The sequence below is a fragment of the Notolepis coatsorum genome, assembly GCF_963971535.1.
Source record: "Notolepis coatsorum genome assembly, chromosome: 6".
Taxonomy (NCBI): Eukaryota; Metazoa; Chordata; class Actinopteri; order Aulopiformes; family Paralepididae; genus Notolepis; species Notolepis coatsorum.
This window is the reverse complement of record NC_140170.1, coordinates 53768969-53789106: the sequence shown is the minus strand read 5'-3', so window position 1 is coordinate 53789106 and position 20138 is coordinate 53768969. Positions and strand designations below refer to the sequence as shown.

At 50.5% G+C, this 20138-nt stretch overlaps 1 protein-coding gene across 1 annotated transcript in view; it reads left to right on the top strand.

Annotated features, from left to right (window-relative positions):
• The window catches only part of LOC311229488 (uncharacterized protein CFAP97D2), a gene marked incomplete at both ends in the record, with an annotated part of 77390 nt that extends 63289 nt beyond the window's left edge, over positions 1-14101 (top strand). Inside the window, 2 exons of the mRNA XM_084315566.1 lie at positions 2490-2608; positions 13879-14101. Coding sequence (XP_084171692.1) covers positions 2490-2608; positions 13879-14101 — 342 coding nt within the window. The remainder of the gene's footprint in view (positions 1-2489; positions 2609-13878) is intronic.
• Positions 14102-20138: the final 6037 nt, after the last annotated feature.

Sequence of the window (20138 nt, the reverse complement as noted above, 5' to 3'; positions counted from 1 at the left end):
TAACCTCGTGAGGATTTACATTCGGGCTGGCCTCATGGACCGAGGCTGGCTGGCTATCATCGTTTGCTATCGAGCATTGGATTACAGTTATTGCTTTTGTTGCTGATCGTTGGATTTACAAGGACTGGCTTCTGTACGTGAACCCCCTTATTCTTCATTGAATCAGACTGAGTATCCGAACATTCCTCTATCCTCCAGACCTTACACCTCTGGGAGGAACCCAGTGTCTCCAGGCGGTACCAGCGTTGCCTTCTATAATTGCTATTATACGCCAGGTGGCGTCAGCTTAGTACCCATCGTAGGAATCATTCTATTCCCAGTGACTCATGCTACTGACTGACTTTATGCATATTCTTCGCCATACAAGCGCGACCCTAATTCTCATTCTGTAACCTAATGTTGCATAATAATAAAATACCCTCAAATACTATTTCTTTGTCAATGCCGTGTTATTATGAGTGTCCACCATATATATTCGATGTACTGTCTGGCCAGTAATTAAAGTACATACCTAGCAGTGGTTTAATCTATCACAATCTTTAATACAGTCAGGGTTTTGTAACCCCTCAGTTACAACTACGGTGCAACACGGCCGACCCGGGTTCGACTCCCATACAAGTAACATTTAAATATGGTCGTCAACGAAGCTGTTTCCCCTGACGAAAACGAGACGTCACGTTAATGGAGATCATGTGACACTAACGTGATGAAATTATTCATGCAATGTTGTTGACTAAAAACGACGACACAAAATGTAGTTTGCAAAATAAAATCTTGCTAAACGTTTATTCAACTTCAACGTCAACTCTGTTTACTTGCTACTTGCTAGCTAACAGGAACTCGTTTGCCGACAGGAAAGTAACAAACATAATTGTCCGTGCGGAACCCTTATCCCCAACACATCGTTCCGTGGGTGAATTATTGTAATGTTCCGCTTACCAATCTCCTACATTTCTCATGCCAGTTTACTACATTTAATGCAGGTCGATGTCAACCAACACGCCAAGCAGCCTTTTGTGTGACGCCGGTACGCAACGCCTCTGTGGAGTCTGGTCCGCTCACACCCGACTCTGTGGCGGCCTTAAGATGTCACGCTAAGATGTGTGTACTGTATGTACTGTACGTACTACTATAGGGCAGTGCATACAGTATCTACTATCCTATCCATTATGAATTCATTTACAATGAGGGCCTTGTTATTGATGGACCGGGCATTAACTCATTCAGCGCCATCGCTTAATTCGCGAGAGGGCGCTAGAACGCCACCGATTTAATCAATGGGGGGACTGAGAGATTTGCGAGTGCTTAAAATATATCTTAAATTATAGCTTTGGGTCTAATACACCCGTCGATTATCAGTGAGTTGCTTCCAGTGAACATGTATAAAACGGATTGTTTTTTTATTGGTACCTTTCCGTTTTATACCATTTTGAATATGAGGATAGTTTTGGTGATTCTTAGTAATTCCAGGAAAAGACACAATAATAGCCCTTTAGTGGAATACACTAAACACGTTGTAATTTTTTGCCTGATTATCGAATCTTCCTGAAATCAACGCTAGATCATCATTATTATCCTTCCTCATGCAAGAATGAAAACAGCCCTGGAGCGCGGCGCCCCCCCCACGTCCTGCACCCAACGGCACACAGCCACACACATACACACACACGCAGAGACAGCGTTGATTGGGGTAGAAATAAATATCAGATCAACGATCATATTTATATATAGTGTTCTTACCTTGTATCTGATGTAATGCAAAATAAATAATCCAATTATCTGATCGCCATTCCAAATACTGCTCGTGGAGGTCCGTACCACATTACCGACCGTTACACAATGACGGGCGGGCGGGGTTAATGTTCCATGCCATCGTTGTTGAGGCCTACCTCGCCTGAGTATTTAAACCCCGCCCAGAAAAGAAACTACACCATTCCCAATGGAGTGCAATACCAGCTGGAAGGTGTAGGCGGCGGTATTTGCCCTTTTGCTAGCTCAAATCCATTCCCAACGATAACATCAGGCTGGATGGATGAAAATGAATGGATATTGCTAATAAAAGAAACAACAGAGCAACTTTCAACTACACCATTCCCAATGGAGTGCAATACCAGCTGGAAGGCGTAGGCGGCGGTATTTGCCCTTTTGCGAGCTCAAATCCATTCCCAACGATAACATCAGGCTGGATGGATGAAAATGAATGGATATCGCTAATAAAAGAAACAACAGAGCAACTTTCAGAAGTGGCTGAGTTTGAATGGGCTGCCAGGGGGCGGAGCTTGAAAGCATTCACGTGTGTAGAACATAATGAAGACACATCTGATTATACTGTGAGCTTCCTGTTTTGGAAAAGGACATGCTTGTTGAATTGTATTGGAACCTGGTGAGAAGATGCAGCAACAATAGTATGTGTTTATTTAACTGTCATTTAAGTTCTGTTTCCACCTCTGCACCAGCGCTTCATTTAAGTATCCATTTCCATCCATCAGCTGCAGGATGAGCGACTCGCCACCATCGAGAGAGACAACCGGCTTCTCTCCTCCAAGCTGTCGGACATTGTGCGCTCCAAGGGCCTGGTGGACCACAGCAACTACTACCTGGAGAGGAGGTACAACTACACAGTTATTTAGTTATGTAGTGATGTAGTTATCAGATGTAGTTATCAGATGTAGTTATCAGTGATGTAGTTATCAGATGTAGTTATCAGATGTAGTTATCAGTGATGTAGTTATCAGATGTAGTTATTATCAGATGTATTTATCAGTGATGTAGTTATCAGTGATGTAGTTATCAGTGATGTAGTTATCAGATGTAGTTATCAGATGTAGTTATCAGATGTAGTTATCAGATGTAGTTATCAGTGATGTAGTTATCAGATGTAGTTATCAGATGTAGTTATCAGATGTAGTTATATTATCATACTGGTCATCGCGTCTCGCTCTTTGCCATTATGAGATATCTCTTATCTCCTAGCACCTACTGTGCTCACGAACAAACAATTGCACTCACATGCACGTGACCAGGCCACGCCCCCCGGGTCCTACTATATGACACCGGACATGGTCATACTCTACCTTCCTCTTTTTTGTTTCCAACACGGACGGTGCAGTGCACTCCGTGAACTAGTTGTTATGAAACGCAGGAAGAAATTACACAATGTTGGGTTTTCGCCGGAGGTTCACCAGCCCCTGGAATCTTCTCGGCACATCCTACCAGCGCATCGGGCCTGTCCTGGGGTTCCTCATCTCGTGACAGCGGACTAAGGGACATCGCGCGACGGTTAGCAGTCGAGCTATGTCGCGCACAGGTAGGCCTGCGTTGTCAGGCATTGATACTAGCATGAGTAATACTGCTCGTTGTCCCGTGAGACAGCCGTGTGATGTATTGGCGCGAGGGGCAGGATATTTGGGAAAACATGGTCGTCATGACTCTGTTTTGGGTGTTTTCCCAACTATCCTAGTGCGCGCAGCTAATGCTAATGCTACAATGCTGGGTCTCCGTTCTTTGTTCCCCGCCGAGGGCTGTCTTTAGTAAAAGGTCTTCCCTCCTCTTAACCATTCATGCTGACGGTCAATCGGTGTCTAATGTTGGGGGTTTAGCGGGGACTTTTTTACCATTTTCATGGGTGGATGTGCTGAGGCCCAGGGCTGGTGTGCTTTTTGTGAATCTATGAATTGTGTGCGGGACTGGTGTTTTTCTCTGGTCTGCATCCCCTTAACAATTGTGTGTATGGGCTAGCCCATTCTGCAGTGTGTTAGTGGAGTTTTCATTCATTTATTCATTTACCCCTTCATGGGTGCACACCACAGTGGATGTTGCTGCATTCCTACTAGTGAGGCAGTGCTTCACTAGTAGTAGTCTTTTGTCTGCAGCCACCACTGGTGCTCCGTGCTTGTGAAGCAGGTGGCATCAGTCCTTTGCCTCTGACATGGTGGAACAGTGTCCCGCCCGGCCGACGCCATGAGGCGAGTCGGCCCGGCAGATGGCTGGTGGGCTGTTAAAGCCTATACCGCCGCGGTATAGAATTACCAGCGACTAGCAACATTGTTTGAATTGCTGTTTTTTCTGTCAAAAATGGTGTCGGGTGGTGGGGCCTTAGGGCCAGCCGACGTCGAAACATCGCGCAAGATTTTGAGGTTATTAGCTTTAGACCTAGCCGCAAGCTATAACCGCAGGAAGGGCTAGGATGCTGTCAACGCTTGTTTACAGACATCTTCGGTTGGATCAGTCTCCCCTTGAGGAGGAGAGAAGTTGTTTTCCCTCCTCACGGCTCCCCTCTCCGCAGAGGGACTTTGGTCTTTCCAAAGGAGCGTGGGCGGTATTTGACCTAGGCCCCACACCGCCTCACACCGTGCAGCCAGAGGTGAGGGCACGGCCTCGCCAGCGGCTGTGGCGAGGCCCCCAACCAGCGCCCATGTTTCCCCCGCCTGAGGTACCCTGGACACAAAGACAACAGGTGATCACAAGGCCGACAGCCTTGGCGGCCGAGGGATCGGCTACATTAGATGAGCATGCCCTAAAAAAACGTTGCCGTCTAGCTGTGTCTAGCTAGCTCTCCGGTCACTCCCCCCCCCCAACACCAGCGGGATACAAGCTCTGATTTGCTCCCTTTGGCTGCGGGCCGCGTGCCTTCAGTGAAGCACGAGGGGCCCCACGTTTCGCTTCTCATGGGGACAGGGGCTGACACCCAGTTGCTGGCTAGGCCTGGGTCTGTCCGTGAGTATGCTGTGCCGTCAAGCGGCTCCCACGCCACACGTTCTGCATCTGTGTTTGGTGAGCCTGGTGTTGTGTCTGTCAACGACGAAGGTTGTCAGCGGGGGAACTTGAGGCCCAGGGGGTCACAGCGCGAGTTCCCCCAGCTCCGCCCTCGCCAGGCCGGGTATCACGTTAGTGCCTCCCACAGCAGGAAGACCGTCAGTCAGCCGGTCAGTCAGGCGCACATGATTTGGGTGGTTGTAATATCACTGCAGGGCTACGGTGTGTAGGAACCCACCCTATCGGGCAGTGTGGGGACCTCACGCCTTGCATGTCCAGCTGTAGAACAGTTCCTCAGCAATCCATGCCGGGGAGGTGTTCAGTGGGGGAGCTTTTGTCACCCAGTGTGATGTCAGCTTCCCCCGTATCAAACCGTCCCTTTCTGTCGGGGTCCCCCCTTGGGTGCGATTGCCTTGTTGGTAGTGTCAGGGTGCGATAACGAGACACCCTGCTCACGCAGTTGGCGAGTCCAGGGTTGGCAACGCACAGCGGGTGGGACCGGGCCGCCTATCTACGGTTCCTGGCGGACCAGCGCCAAGTGGCGGCGGGTGCGCTTGGGTTTATCATCACATATGGCTACAGCAGTGCCATATGTCGAGGTGGATGGAGAGAACGCTAAGGCGGGGACTTGTGTTGCAGTTTTCACAACCCCACCCTCCGTTTTCAGGTTTGGTACAGACCCTATTGTCAGGGTCAACAGCAGTGACAGCTCTGGCCGACGAGATCCAATCTCTGTTGGCGAAGCAAGCCATCGTCGTGGTCCAAAGGAGGACGCGATGCGTGGCGTTTCCTCCCGGTATTCTCTGGTGCCCGAGAAATCGGGGGGGGGGGGGTTGTCAGACCCATACTGGACCTGTCCCATGGAAGGTTCAGAATGTTGACCGTCTCCCGCCTATTATACACTGTCAGGTGGGGGACTGGTTCAGACCTGTAGGATGCGTGTTCGCATCCCGATCTTCCATCCTGGGCTTACCTACGCTTCCTTTGCAGGGCTTAGCGTACGGGTACCAGAGGCTGCCGTTCGGCTACTCTCTGGCTCCCCGCATCTTCACCAAGTGCGTGGAGACCGCGCTGGGCCTCTGCGTCGTCGGGGGTTACGAATTGTATTCTGCCCTGGATGACGTTCTGGTCCTTTGGCCGGTCAGGGTAGATCGCCAGGTCTCATACCAGGCAGGTGGTGTCTCACCAGCCTGGGTTTTGCTGTAGACTGGAAGTAGAGTTCTCCTCTTCCCAGTCAACGGGTGGAGTACTTGGGCTTTTTCTAAGCTCAAGGTCTATATGGGCATCCCTCTCGGAGCGGCGGCGAGTGGTTGGATTCTCTGCGCGCTCGGGAGGTTCCGTCCTAGGACGGTTACGGCGCTGTCCGTGATGCGCCTGCTGCTGGGGTCCCTCTTGGCCTCCTTTTCATGAGGAGGATGCAGAGGTGGTTTTTTCCAGTATGGAAATGGACCCGGTGTGAGACATATGGAAGCGGCTGAAGGTTCCCATGTCAGTACTGGGGGACCTCGTCTTCTGGGGAGGGTCTGGTGCCCTCACCTGCGGGGTCCCCGTGGGCAGCAGGCTGTCACACGTCACAGTCTTCACCAACGCCTCCCTCATGGGATGGGGGGGGGGACGTGTCGGGCCAACGCAGTAGGGGGCAGCTGCCATGCTGTGCGGTCTGCGCTACATTCAATGTGTTGGAATTGAAGGCAGTCCTTCAAACGGCTCGACCACCTTGTGGTGGGCAAGCATGTTTTGGTCAGGACGGACAACACGACGTCAGCGTCGTATATTGTCAGACAGGGTGGAGTGCGCTCCCGCCGTCTGCACCGGGCGGCGGTCGGGCTCTGGTTATGGGCGTTCTCCATCTGCTCTGCCTGAGGGCTCTCCACATCTCCGGCAGGGTGAATGTGAGTGCAGGTGTGATGTCGCGGGCGGTCCTCACTCTGACAAGTGGGGATTACGTCCAGACATAGTCGGGCAGGTCTGGGACCGATTCCGTGGCCGTCCGGGATTCTGTACGCATTCCCCCCCTTACACCTGATAGCTCAGCTGTTGGGGCGGGTACGTCGGGAGCGCAGGACTTGGTCCTGGTCGCGCCGGGCTGGGGCTCAGCTGTGTGGTCCCCGGCCCTGATTCAGCTCTTGGTGGCCCCGCCGTGGCCTGTTCCGTGGTCACCGCGGGCCCTCTCTCAGGCACGCGGAACTCTGTTCTGCCTCCTGTTCTGGGGCAGCCTCTAGGCTTGGCTGCTGACAGTGTGAATCTGGTGGGGATGCGTCTTGACTATTCTGTGGTTAATGCTATCCGGTACGCGCACGCTCCGTCCTCTACCGCGGCTTACGCTGGGGAGTGGCGTATGGTCGAGTGTGGGGGCGGAACATTGTTCAGCCACCCTCTCGTGGAACATTCCTGCTTGGCGCTCTGCGTCTCTAGCCTGTGGAACGTTTTCTGTCTCCGAGTGGGACCTCCAACTGGTCCTGGGCCGGTTGTCGGAGGCCCCGTTTGACCCTCTTGAGCAGGCGCCATTGGATCTGCTGTCTTGAAGACCGCGTTCTTCTTGGCCATCACCTTCGCAAAACACTCAGCTGTGTGCTCTCTCGGTGCGGCCTAAGTGCCTGTCTATTCGGCCGATAGCGGTGCGACTCTGTCTTCGTGCCGAAGATTATCCGGAGCTAACACCACGATGACTTCTGGTCAGCGTCGTCCGGTAGAAGTAGCGTCTTCATCAACAGGGGATGGGATAATAATAATAATAATAATAATACTTCGTTTTATATAGCGCCTTTCAGAGGACCCAAGGTCGCTTTACATAAGGGGGGGGGGGGGGGGGGGGAGATAACAAGTCAACAAACATAGTGGACAGACACAACACATACATATAAAGTGAGAAAGTTAGGGGTTGAAGGCCAGGTTGAAGAGGTGGGTTTTGAGCAGTTTTTTAAATGAGTCCAGAGTTGGGGTGGTGCGGAGTTCTGCGGGGAGGGAGTTCCAGAGGGTGGGAGCTGCCACACTGAAAGCTCTGTCCCCGAACGTCCGCAGTCTGGTTCGGGGGATGGAGAGCTGACCAGTGTCCGTGGATCGCAGCGACCGTGACTGAGTGTAGGGACAGCTATGAGGAGTGAGGTGCCTGACAGCGTGCGAATCAGGGAATGAGGTGCAGCTGAGTTGAGTGACAGGGGGTGAAGGGGTGCTGACCATATATGGGCGTGAGGCTTCCGTGGTGGATGGAAGGGAGGATGAAGAGGAGTGAGGAGGGCGTGTGGTGAAAGTGAGGGGGGAATGAGGAGGAGTGAAGAACGCTCTTGCTGTGATTATGACAGGACCCCCCCCTCTACGGGCGCCTCCTGGCGGCCCAGGCTTGTCAGGGTTGGCCCGATGGAAATCCCGGACGAGGTCCAGGTTCAGGATCTTCTGGCGGGAGATCCAGCTGCGCTCCTCTGGGCCGTAGCCCTCCCAGTCGACCAGGTACTGGCAGCCGCGGCCGCGGCGCTGCACGTCCAGCAACTCCCGGACAATGTAGGCCGGGTGGTCGTTGATGACCAGCGGAGGGGGAGGCTCCGGCGCAGGGGGAGACAGGGGGCTGGAGACCACCGGCTTCAGCTGGGAGACATGGAAGGAGGGGTGAATCCGCAAATGGGTGGGGAGCTGGAGTCTGACGACACAGGGGTTGATGAAGGACAGAATTTTGTAGGGACCAACGAAACGGGGGGTTAGTTTACGGGAAACAGATTTGAGCGGCAGGTCCCGAGACGAGAGCCATACCATCTGACCTGGTTGATAGTCGGGAGCCGGGGTCCGGTGGCGGTCGGCGAAGCGACGGTTCTGGTCCGTGGAGCAGAGAAGCGCGGCCCTCGTGTCCTCCCAAATCCTCCTGCAGCGGCGAAGGTGGTCCTGCACCGACGGAACAGCAATCTCCTCCTCCTGGGCAGGGAACAGCGGGGGTTGGTAGCCCAAAGAGGACTCAAAGGGGGACTGACCTGTGGCTGACAGAGAGTTGTGGGTATACTCGATCCACGGCAGGAAAGTGCTCTGGCCGGAGGTGTCCCGGGCTGTCACGCAGCGGAGGGCGCATCCCAGGTCCTGGTTAGCCCACTCCGACTGGCCGTTGGTCTGTGGGTGGTACCCGGAGGAGAGACTGACCGTGGCCCCCAGAGCCTGGCAGAAGGCCCTCCAGACCTGGGAAACAAATTGAGGGCTCTTGTCGGAGACGATGTCCACCGGGATCCCGTGGAGGCGGAAGACGTGGAGCACCATCAGGTCCGCGGTCTCTGAAGCAGAGGGGAGTTTGGGGAGAGCAACAAAGTGCACAGCCTTCGAGAAACGGTCAACAATAGTGAGGATAGCTGTGTTACCGTGTGAGGGAGGAAGGCCGGTGACGAAGTCCAGGGCGACGTGTGACCAGGGCCGACCGGGAACAGGGAGCAGACGGAGGAGACCGGCGGGTGGTCGATGGGAGGCCTTTCCACAAGCACAGACGGTGCATGCAAGGACAAAGGCGTGGGTGTCTCCTCATGGAGACCCACCAGAAATGCCGTTTCAGCAGGGACAGGCTACGGTCGATCCCAGGGTGACAGGCGAACCAGGAAGCGTGAACCCACTGGAGCACCTGGGAGCAGACAAGGTCAGGGACAAAAAGCCGGTTAGGTGGACCGTTACCCGGGTCCGGCTGGGCACGCTGAGCCTCCCTGACGATGGACTGGATCTCCCAGGTGGCGTCGGCCACCAAGCAGGAGGAGGAGAGAATGGTGTCGGGGCGTGCGGGACCCTCTTCGGGGACAAACTGCCGGGAGAGAGCGTCCGGCTTGGTGTTCTTGGAGCCAGGCCTGTAGGTAAGGGTGAAGTTAAACCTGGCAAAGAACAGCGCCCAGCGGGCCTGGCGGGAGTTCAGGCGCTTGGCCGTCTGGATGTAGGCGAGGTTCTTGTGGTCCGTCCAAACCAGGAAGAGGATCTCTGAGCCTTCCAGCCAATGCCTCCATTCCTCCAGGGCTCGTTTGACTGCCAGGAGCTCCAGGTTTCCGATGTCATAGTTGACCTCAGCTGGGGTCAGGCAGGGCGAGAAGAAGGCGCAGGGGTGCAGCTTCTGGTCAAGGACGGAGCGTTGGGAAAGGACCGCCCCTACTCCGGTACAAGAGGCGTCCACCTCCACCACGAACTGGCAGGACGCGTCCGGCTGGACGAGGATGGGTGCGGTGGTGAAGCGCCGGCGCAGCTCGGCGAAGGCGGAGTCCACTCTGTCAGACCAGATGAAGGGCACGGAAGGCGAGGTGAGTTGGGTGAGGGGTGCAGCGACCCGGCTGTAGTCCCTGATGAAGCGCCGGTAGAAGTTAGCAAACCCCAGGAAGCGTTGGAGCTGCTTGACATTGGTGGGACGGGGACACCGCCTTAATCTTCTCGGTGTCCGCCCGGATCTTGCTGCCCTCGATGATGTAGCCGAGAAACCCGATGGAGGAGATGTGGAACTCACACTTCTCCGCCTTGACGAACAGCTTGTTCTCCAGAAGGCCTTGGAGGACCCGGCGGACGTGCTGGACGTGCTCCTCCATGGAGCGGGAAAAAATCGGAATGTAATCCAAATAAACAAAAACGGAGCGGTTAAGGACCTCGCGGACAACGTCATTGACGAGGGCCTGAAAGACAGCAGGGGCGTTGGTTAGCCCAAAGGGCATTACCTTGTACTCGAAGTGACCGAGCGGGGTCTTAAAGGCCGTCTTCCATTCGTCCCCTTCCCAGATGCGGACAAGGTGATAGGCATTCCTTTGGTCCAGCTTCGTGAAGATGGTGGCACCTTGCAGGGGCTCAAAAGCAGAGTTAATCAAAGGCAGGGGGTACTTGTTCTTGACTGTGATGTTGTTGAGACCCCGATAGTCGATACAGGGACGAAGGGAACGAACCTTCTTGGAGACAAAGAAGATCCCTGCGCCGACAGGAGAGGAGGAGGGGGTGATAATGCCTGAGGCCAAGGACTCGTGGACGTACTTCTCCATTGACTCCCTCTCTGGGCGTGAGAGGTTGAACAGGCGACTAGCGAGGAGCGGTGCTCCTGGGAGTAGGTCAATAGCACAGTCGTATTGGCGATGAGGAGGTAGGGAGAGAGCCTGTTGTTTGCTAAATACAGCCTCTAAAGCATGGTAGACAGGAGGAATATCAGACAGGTCAATAGGTTTGTTGGGAAGGTGGGAACCAGCGACCCCTAGTGGTGGCCGAGCTGATTGCAGGCAGGATACGTGACAGTGAGCGCTCCAGCTAGTCACCAAGCCAGTAGGCCATGACGGGGTTGTGTAGTTTGAGCCATGGCATGCCAAGGACAATGGGATTGTGGGGAGAGTTGGTGACTGTCACGTACGTGGGTTGTTCATTATCATTATTGCCATATTTTTAACACCATGTAACATCAGATTAGTATATTTAATATGCGTTATGTTATTTTGTTTGTGTGATGTGTCATCTTCTAATCCTGTTTTTCTTTCTCCCTTTCCCAGATGCCACTCATCTCCCTGATTGAGCTGATTGCACCTGCTTGGTGCACCTGTGGGCAGTCAGTTGGGATGAGTGGATATAGCCTGGAAGATGTCACACACACAGGGCGCCTCATTTGAATCACTGCCACGTTCCAGAGTGGAGTGGGGAGGTTGCCCTTCTTACCTAGCTGTATCTGTGGAGCGATATTGTGTGGCCTTGTGCCATTTACCACTTGGTGTGGATTAATCCATTTGATGGTTGTTGTGTCCTATGAATGACACGTTGACATTTTTGCTAAGTGTTTGTTTGTCTGTCTGTATACCTTGTTTGTTCTCCCCTACCCTTTTCCCTGATCGGATATTGTTGTGGGTTTAAATCCCCGCTTCAATAAATATTATTTACCATTTGGAAAACATTTTGTGTGTTGCTTTCTTACCTGCCCGGGATTGTGCTTAAAAGCATCTACTGAGAGGGGCTGGTTTTCATGTGCAGCCCGCTCCAGTTATTATTCTATGTGGTCATCAGACCTGTGTACATGACAGTGACATGAAAACGAATACTCTCGCTATGGTTTCCTGATAATAGGAGGCGGAGGTGTACGGTGTGGCGAGTTATTTGCGTGAGCAGCTTCCCGTTTAATCCGCGAGCGTCACAGGGTATTGGCAGGGTGTCGGTAGCGATGTGGTAGTGGGAAACAACCCCAGCGTCGATGAGATTCTCGTCGGCACCTGAGTCGACCAGGGTGGACAGCGGGAGTGATTGACCATTGAGACACAGCGTGGCACTGAATTGCATGTTTGGACCGGAGCTGGGAGCAATATCAAGGCTCGAACAGACGCCCACTGCCGAGCTCCGTCGTTTGGGCGAATCGAACATGAGGAAACGGAGTGACCGAGTTGGCCGCAGTATAAACATGCCCCCGTAGCGAGCCTGTGATGCCATTCGTTGGGAGGAAGGCGCGACCAGTCTAGGTCCATGGGCTCGGGGGAACTACTTTCAGCGCGGACGGCGCGGGGAGAGCGAGTTGAGCTGGGCACAGGTGGGTGAGCAGCGCTAGCCCTCTCTTGGCGGCATTCACGGAGGCGCATGTCCAGTTCCCTGGCTGAATGGATTAGCTCGTCTAGGGAATCTGGTTTTCTTTAGTCGCCAGTTCATCTTTTAAAACGTCGCTCAGGCCTTGGCGGAAAGCCCCTCGCAGTGGCGTGTCACCCCAGTCGGAGCCGGCTGCCAGGATATGGAAATCGATTGCGTATTCGCTCACACTGCGACTTCCCTGGCGGATCGTGAATAAACCGGCGGCTCTATCCAAGCCCCCCGGAGGGTGGTCGAAGACTTTCATGTCGTCAATATATGCGGAATATGACTCGCAGAGGGGAGAATTATTGAAGTGGAGAGCGGTTGCCCATTCTAGCGCAGCACCCGTGAGCAGGGCCGACAGGTAAGCGATTTTAGACCTCTCGCTTTGGAAAGTGTGTGACTGTTTCCCGAAAACTAACGGACACTGAAAGATAAAGGCTCGACATTTGGAGACGCTCCCGTCATAACGCTCCGGCGCGGGGACGTGGAGCTCTCTGTGCAGGGGAATCGCAGCAGTGGGTGGGGAGTCTGGCGGGGCTTGCTGAGCCGTGACGTATGCCTCGAAACGGCTGTATTGTCTGTCTCGCTCCGCGGAGCCGAGTGTGAGAGCGGTAAGCTGAGCAGTGACGGCCTCTATTGAGTGGGCGAGTTGGTCTACTCGAGCAGTCTGGCCGTTGATAATACTCACGGATTGCCTCTGAAACGTCCTCCATTCCTCGATCTCGAGTGTAGCTGGTTCTGACATCATTGGTCGTGGTGTTCTGTGAGAATGGGTTTTAAGCAGAGCCCAATCGCTGAACACAGGAGAGGGGAGAATGGAGCGTTTCAGGTTGTTTAATAGTATTCCCAAGTAGGCAAGAGTTACATCCAGAAATGTACAACAGATATGAATTGGGAATGTTCTTGGGGTAAGGGGAGCAGGTGCACTCCAGTGCTACTGCGGACGGAAGACACGGGGCCGTGTCGAGAGAGGGAGCAGGAACTCCTTGGTAAGCTCCAGGGGGTCCAGACAGGGGCACGCTGGCACGGAGGTCCTGGGCACGAGAGGAAAGTTAGAACAGGGAATAATCACACAGGGATGTCTAGCAGGTCTTCGGACTGAGGCGCCATACCTAGGTAATGATACTAACACCACGACGACTTCTGGTTAGCGTCATCCGGTAGAAGTAGGGTCTTCATCAACAGGGGATGGGATACAGCTGTGAGGAGTGAGGTGCCTGGCAGCGTGCAAATCAGGGGATGAGGTGCAGCTGAGTTGAGTGACAGGGGGTGAAGGGGTGCTGACCATATATGGGCGTGAGGCTTCTGTGGTGGATGGAAGGGAGGATGAAGAGGAGTGAGGAGGGCATGTGGTGAAAGTGAGGAGTGAAGAACGCTCTTGCTGTGATTATGACACTAAATGTAAATGTAAATATTAACAAAAACAAAAACAACGGGATTAGTGGCTTAAAAGAAAAGAGTCAGGGGGTGGGCTACTTGGGAGCAGGGCCGTGTTGCGTGAAGGTAAGTGTAAACAGGTGTGTTTTTAGTGTGTATACTTCGTTTGAATACTAAGATCCCAGCCAGCTTCAGAATGGACCTCATCTGTAAACTCTCTGTCTGTAGCCTGAACGCTGAGAAGCGGCGGGGGGAGCTGCTCCAGGTGACCCGTCAGAACCAGGCCATCTACCAGCGCATCACGGCCCGGGAGTCCCAGCACCGCCGGCAGCTGTGGCTGGGCGACTGGGAGCGGCTGGAGCGCAGGCGGGATGACATCGCCTGCTACCCGCGGGGCGGCGCCAATGCACAGGTACCAGGTCCAGAAAGCAGTGGTATGAGGTCACTGTAGGGTAGGGCTGGACCGAATAGTTTGAAGCTTCGAATCTTCGTTCATAATGTTGACATTCGAATTCTAAATCAACATTCGAATTTTTTATTTTTAATAAAAAAAATTTAAAGATATAATATTATATATCTTTTTTTTGTATATATATTTTTATGTGTCTATTCATTCTGTTTAAACCAATGGGGGTTTTCTTCACAGTTGCAGATAAAGATTAGGCTACACTAATATTATAGTATTATAGTATATGACTAGTCATCAAAATTTAAATAAAACATTTACCATAAATGATGTAGCCTATCTGCATCCGGTTGGCACTCGGCGCTCCATCAAGACGTCACAATCACTTTCGTACCAACCGTGCCCTTATTGGATTATTTATGTTGACGAAAGTGATGAGTTATATTCATTAAAGAAAGTTGATTTAATAAAAAAAAAATGACAAATTTAATCAGATTAATCACTTTATTCAAATTGAGGATTTAGTTTGAGGATAAAAAAATTATATATATATATATTTTTTGGATTACGTCATAAAATATGACGACAGACATTGGAAGCTTGGTTCGAATACTTCAATAGAAGCTTTGAATGTTAAAAATGACATTTTGTACAGCCCCACTGTAGGGTGAAAACCTCTCAATATGCTGCACTGGGGTTTGAATGGGTTCACGGTCCTTCAGGTAAACCTGCTCCAAACAGAGAACCAAGTCAACTTTCAATTCCACTCAAAGACAAACATGAGACTTCTGGGTTAGCGCTCGACATGTGAGGTTGTGAAGTCCTGAGCTCTGCGAAGGTTTATGCACTAAACGACGATGTCTCGTGACAAAACCAGAGTCAAGGGTAGCCATGCTAATGCTACGGCTGCTGACGTTAGCCAAGAGTTGCCTGGGACTGACGCACTTTCCACAAGGTCGAAGATTATGTCGGCAATTGAAACCCTTGGAGCAAAGATGGATACACAGACTGCTGCTATCCATAAGGAAATAAGGAAATTCAAATCAGAAGACATTTTCATTGGTTGCTTTTTGTTTTCAAATGTATTTACTTTAATTATCTAAAGCAGTTCCTAATTCAATATATATAGACTATAGCGGCACGGTGGCGTAGTGGTAACACTGTCGCCTCACAGCAAGAAGGTCCAGGGTTCGATTCCCGCTTGGGGACCAAGTTTCCGTGATGCCAGGTACCCAGGTGGGGTATCTCCCAGGCCTTTCTGTGTGGAGTTTTCATGTTCTCCCCGTGCCCGCAAGCCCCCCCCCCCCCCCCCCCCCGATAAGAGAAACCCAATGGAAAAACATGCACAACAACAGATCGCTGTCGTGTCCGTGACGAAGACGGGCAGGAGCACTTGGATGGTCCCTGTGGGCGTGGCTCACGCCACAGCCCTCGTCTGCTCCCGGTGGCCCTTGGGGGGAAGGACGACGGGATGGGTTAAGCGCAGAGGAGTATCGCGATCCTAAAAGACAATGCAAAATGCATGCGTGTGTGTTAAAAACAAAGTTTTTTGAGTGTCGTTGCATGCCGAATAAAGACCTCTGCGACAGGTCCTGCATTATTATTATTATTTAGAAATGAATATTAATTTTTTTGCTCTGTTATGAAGGCCTGCATGTGCCTACTTTCTTTTCTTCCCATGTCCCTCCATATGTCGTGTTCTGCTATGTTTTATAACATATGGTGTTATTCGTCAACACAAAAGGTCACTGTAGTGACCGGTAATGCCTTTTTTTATTTTTTTATTATTATCTTTTCCCCCCTCGTTTTTCCTCCGTTTTTCTCCCATCCCAATGTCGTTATGCCAATTCCCCTGCGCAGTGGCACCTACCCCCTACAGTCGGTCTGGGAGAGTGGAGGCTATCACATGCTTCCTCCGACACATGTGTAGCCAATCAACCGCTTCTTTTCACCTGGCAGTGCGGACTCTCACTGAGAGGGTGTAACGTGTGGAAGGATCACACTACCCCCCTTTGATCCTTTTCCTCGCTGAGCAGGCGCCCCGACCGAACTGTAGGAGTCGCTGTTTATAACGACCAGGACCCACCCACCGGCTTTCCCACCCTCTAACACTGCCAATTGTGTTAGTACGACGGCCGGCCAAGCCGGAAGCAACGCCGAGAGCTGGGCTCGATACCAGTATCTCCTGAGTTGGTGGCGAGCGCCTTGCCCACTGCGCCACCCAGCCGCCCTGGTAATGCCTTTTTCTGTAACTTTTACTATGTGTGGTACTTTATCTGCACTGCACTCTCCCCCCTCTCTCTCTCTCTCTCTCTCTCTCTCTCTCTCTCTCTCTCTCTCTCTCTCTCTCTCTCTCTCTCTCTCTCTCTCTCTCTATGTGCCTACTCTTTTTTTTATTTTTTTTTTTTTTGTGCCTCTTCACATGTCATGTTCTGCTATGTTTTATAGCATATGGTGTTATTCATTATTAACACAAAATGTCACTGTAGTGACCGATGATGCCTTTTCTTTAATGAATTAATTATTATTATTATTATTTTTTGATCAAATATTTTTATTTTCTTTTTTTCCAACATGAAACAAAACATATCACAATACAACAACAACAATACATAAAAAGACTTCTCAAGACAATAACTCAACACCACATGACAAGACAACAACTGATACAAACTGTACAGTGATCATCCTACATGGACACTCGCTCGTTCTCTCCCCCCCCCCTCCCCCCGCTCACCCCAGGACCTCAACATGAGTCACACTCACAATACACCACTCAGCAAAAAACAAGAATCAAAACAAAAATGTCCAAACTTATATGCGTTCCCTCAACTTTGCCACTGCAGCCAACCAAATTGCGATATCAGATTCCCTAACCCCTATAACACGTGCCGTGGATCTCCAAATAGATCACGTCAAGGTAGGTGAGAAACCATACCTTTGGACAGAGTCTGTCTGGGTGAAACTAACGTGAGGCAATAAAAAAATTTGCGGCTGTGAGGCCGGCCAAAATGAGTTTTTTCACCTGTATAGAGGTCGGTAATTGAGAGAGATCATTCAATAATAATACAGAAGGAGATACAGGTATGGTTAGAGAGAAAATGTCTGAGAGCTGATATGTAACATTTTCCCAAAAAACAGGAGGGCATTCCCAGTACATATGCATAAATGTACCTGTGTTGCCATTTGGACACAAGGTACATAGAGAGTCAGGTCTGAGACCCATTGAATTCAATCGTCTAGGGGTTAAATAAGTCCTGTGAATAAAATGTAGATGAATCTGTTGGTGATCTGGGTTGTGTGAGGATAACCGAACATTTTCCCAGACTGCATCCCAATCAAAATCTACATCCAACTCCGGGACATCCTTTCTCCAAATCGTATCCAGGGGGAGCTCTTTATACGAGGTCATGAGTAAATGGCGATAAAAGTCAGAAACGAAGCCTCTCGATGTCTCTTTGTCATAAAATAATTTGTGAAAGCGGTGATGCACTAGTGGAGCATCCCATGGCACGCCATGAGCCTTCAGAGCATGGCCGTAGCCAGCTATGAGGTCACAGAGGTCCGGACCTCGGTAACTATTTGTAACAAAAAAATAAAAATAATGAAAAAAAGAAAATATTTTTTGAATTTTTGAATTTTTGAATTTTTTATAGAAATATCACAATATAAATGTACACTCGGGAGTTGAAAATGTCCGGTAATGTCTGATGTTTGGCAAAGGTACTCCCCCCTGCATTGCTACAGCACTATTTGGTCGCTTCTGCCCAGGCAGGGGACATGCAGGTGGCTTTGCTTTCAAAGCATGCGCGAGCAGAACAGCAGTGACTGACAAGCCTGCGCGTGGGCTGTTTGGTCAACGACCGGCCCACTAGCCTGTCCCAGCGGCCCATTATGCTGGCCCGCCTCCCAAGCGGCCCAATCACATCTCTTAATAAGCCCCCCCCCCTCTCTCACCTGTTTCTCGTGAACAGATGCGGAAAAGAGAGAAATATGGAGAAACAGAAGAAGCGCAAAGGGGGTGCAGAGAAATTGCGGGGGGGAAAAAATTCAGAAATCTAGAGGTGGATGCTGAAAAATGTAATAAAATTACAGACATGTTTGCTGCTTCAACATCATCATCCACAATAATAGTGCAACAAGTTCAAAAGCCTCAGATAGCCACTACCAGCCAGGCAGAGGCAGCAGGGCAGAGGAGGGACAGTGAGTTGGAAGAGGAACCTGAGGTAGTTTGTGTGTGCCATCTCTGCCATGGTGATGTCGATAATAATATGAATGATAACGTTATTTGGTCAGCATCGCGAGTGACCGTCACCTAAGCTGATCAGCACTACTAATGAGACGCTGCCCCCTAGTGGCCGGCGGGTCAAACTACCCAAACAAACAAGCATACCATTGATTTTAGATTGAGTTGTGTTTTGCTTTTGTTATTGTTTGTTTGTATTCATTGCATGTTCGAAATAAAGATTTCAAATCAAATCAAATCACGTGGAGAAATATGTTACTTCAGTAAAATTATTTTTTACCAACAACGGGTGACTTTTTATTATAGATAATGCATTTTGAATGAATAGGTTGGGTTGTATAACTCATTTTGGTATGCATTTTGCCCATTCACCAAATTATAAATGCATAAGAGACCACAGGGCTTTGGTGCACTCTTTAGGCCACTCACCAGTAAGTGCCCCCACGTCCTGTAAATTACTTTGTGAGTGACTGACCTTAAGTTGATCTCTAGATAATAAAGTTTGTATACAAAAAAATTGACCTCCCTAATTTCTAAACCCTGGCTGGGTGGTGTCCGACCGATTATAGTGGGCCGGTCTGGGCCAAAAAAAATAAATGGACCTCCCTAATTTCTAAACCCTGGCTACGGCCCTGCTTCAGATCTGCTCTTATTTGTAAATAAAAGAAAAAGGAGGTTCCGGGGAGATCATATCCGTTGGATATATCCTGGAAAGAGCGGAGACCAGAGTTATCGAAGATATCCCCCAATGTGTGGATGCCTTTCTGTTCCCATCTAGGGTACCTAATAGGTTGTTGTCCAATAAGGAGAAGATTGTTATTAAATAGAGGGGAATGCGTGTGCCATTGATGGCGGTTTGTACCCACTTTCTGAGTGTCACGCCAAGTTTGGATCACATGTGTGATTAGAGGGCCAAATCGTAATTTACATTGTTTAATTGATATGTTATACACAATATCCTGAAGTCTATATGGGGACACCAACTTCTCCTCCAATGGTCGCCAAGATACAGCTGCTTGAGCGTCAAACCAAGTGATCAAAGGTCTCAGAGAGAAAGCTTGAAAATAATATTTAAAGTCTGGAAATGCTAAGCCCCCATTGAGTTTACTCCTTTGGGCAGTTGATCTCTTCAAGCGCGGGCGTTTATTGTTCCAAACGAATTTATACGAGGCAGAGTGCAATTTCTGCCAGTAACCAACAGGAGGAGGTAACGGGAGCATGGAGCTGATAAAGTTAATTCTGGGTAAAATATTCATTTTAATTATTGACACACGGGCCTGTAATGGATTTTTTTATTTGGACCATCTGTTAAAGTCATTCGTAATCCTGTCACCCAAACTGGAGTAATTATACCTTACCGTCTGGCTAATAGTGGGGAATATTTCAATCCCGAGACATTTAAAGTGCTCCACCATAAGTATGTTTGCCGGTAGGATGGTAGCCTTTGCAGGCTCATTAAGTGGAAGAAAAGCAGATTTTGGCCAGTTGATCTTAAAGCCGGACAGGCTGCCAAATTCATCTATCACGCCGAGCAGATGAGGTAGAGAGACGGAGGGATTTTGCATAAACAGGAGTACATCATCTGCGTATAAGCTAATATGGTGATGTGTGCCCTGAATTGAAATAGGAGATATAATTTGGGATTGTCTTATGTATTGAGCTAGAGGTTCGAGGGATAAAGCGAAGAGTCCGGGACTAAGAGGACAACCCTGTCTAGAAGAGCGCGAGACAGAGAAGAGTGGCGAACAGAACTTTCCCGTTAAGATCATGGCCGACGCCTCGGCTCCTTGGAGAGGCAAACTACCCATCGGCTGCCTCCTGGGCTGGGTCGGCAAC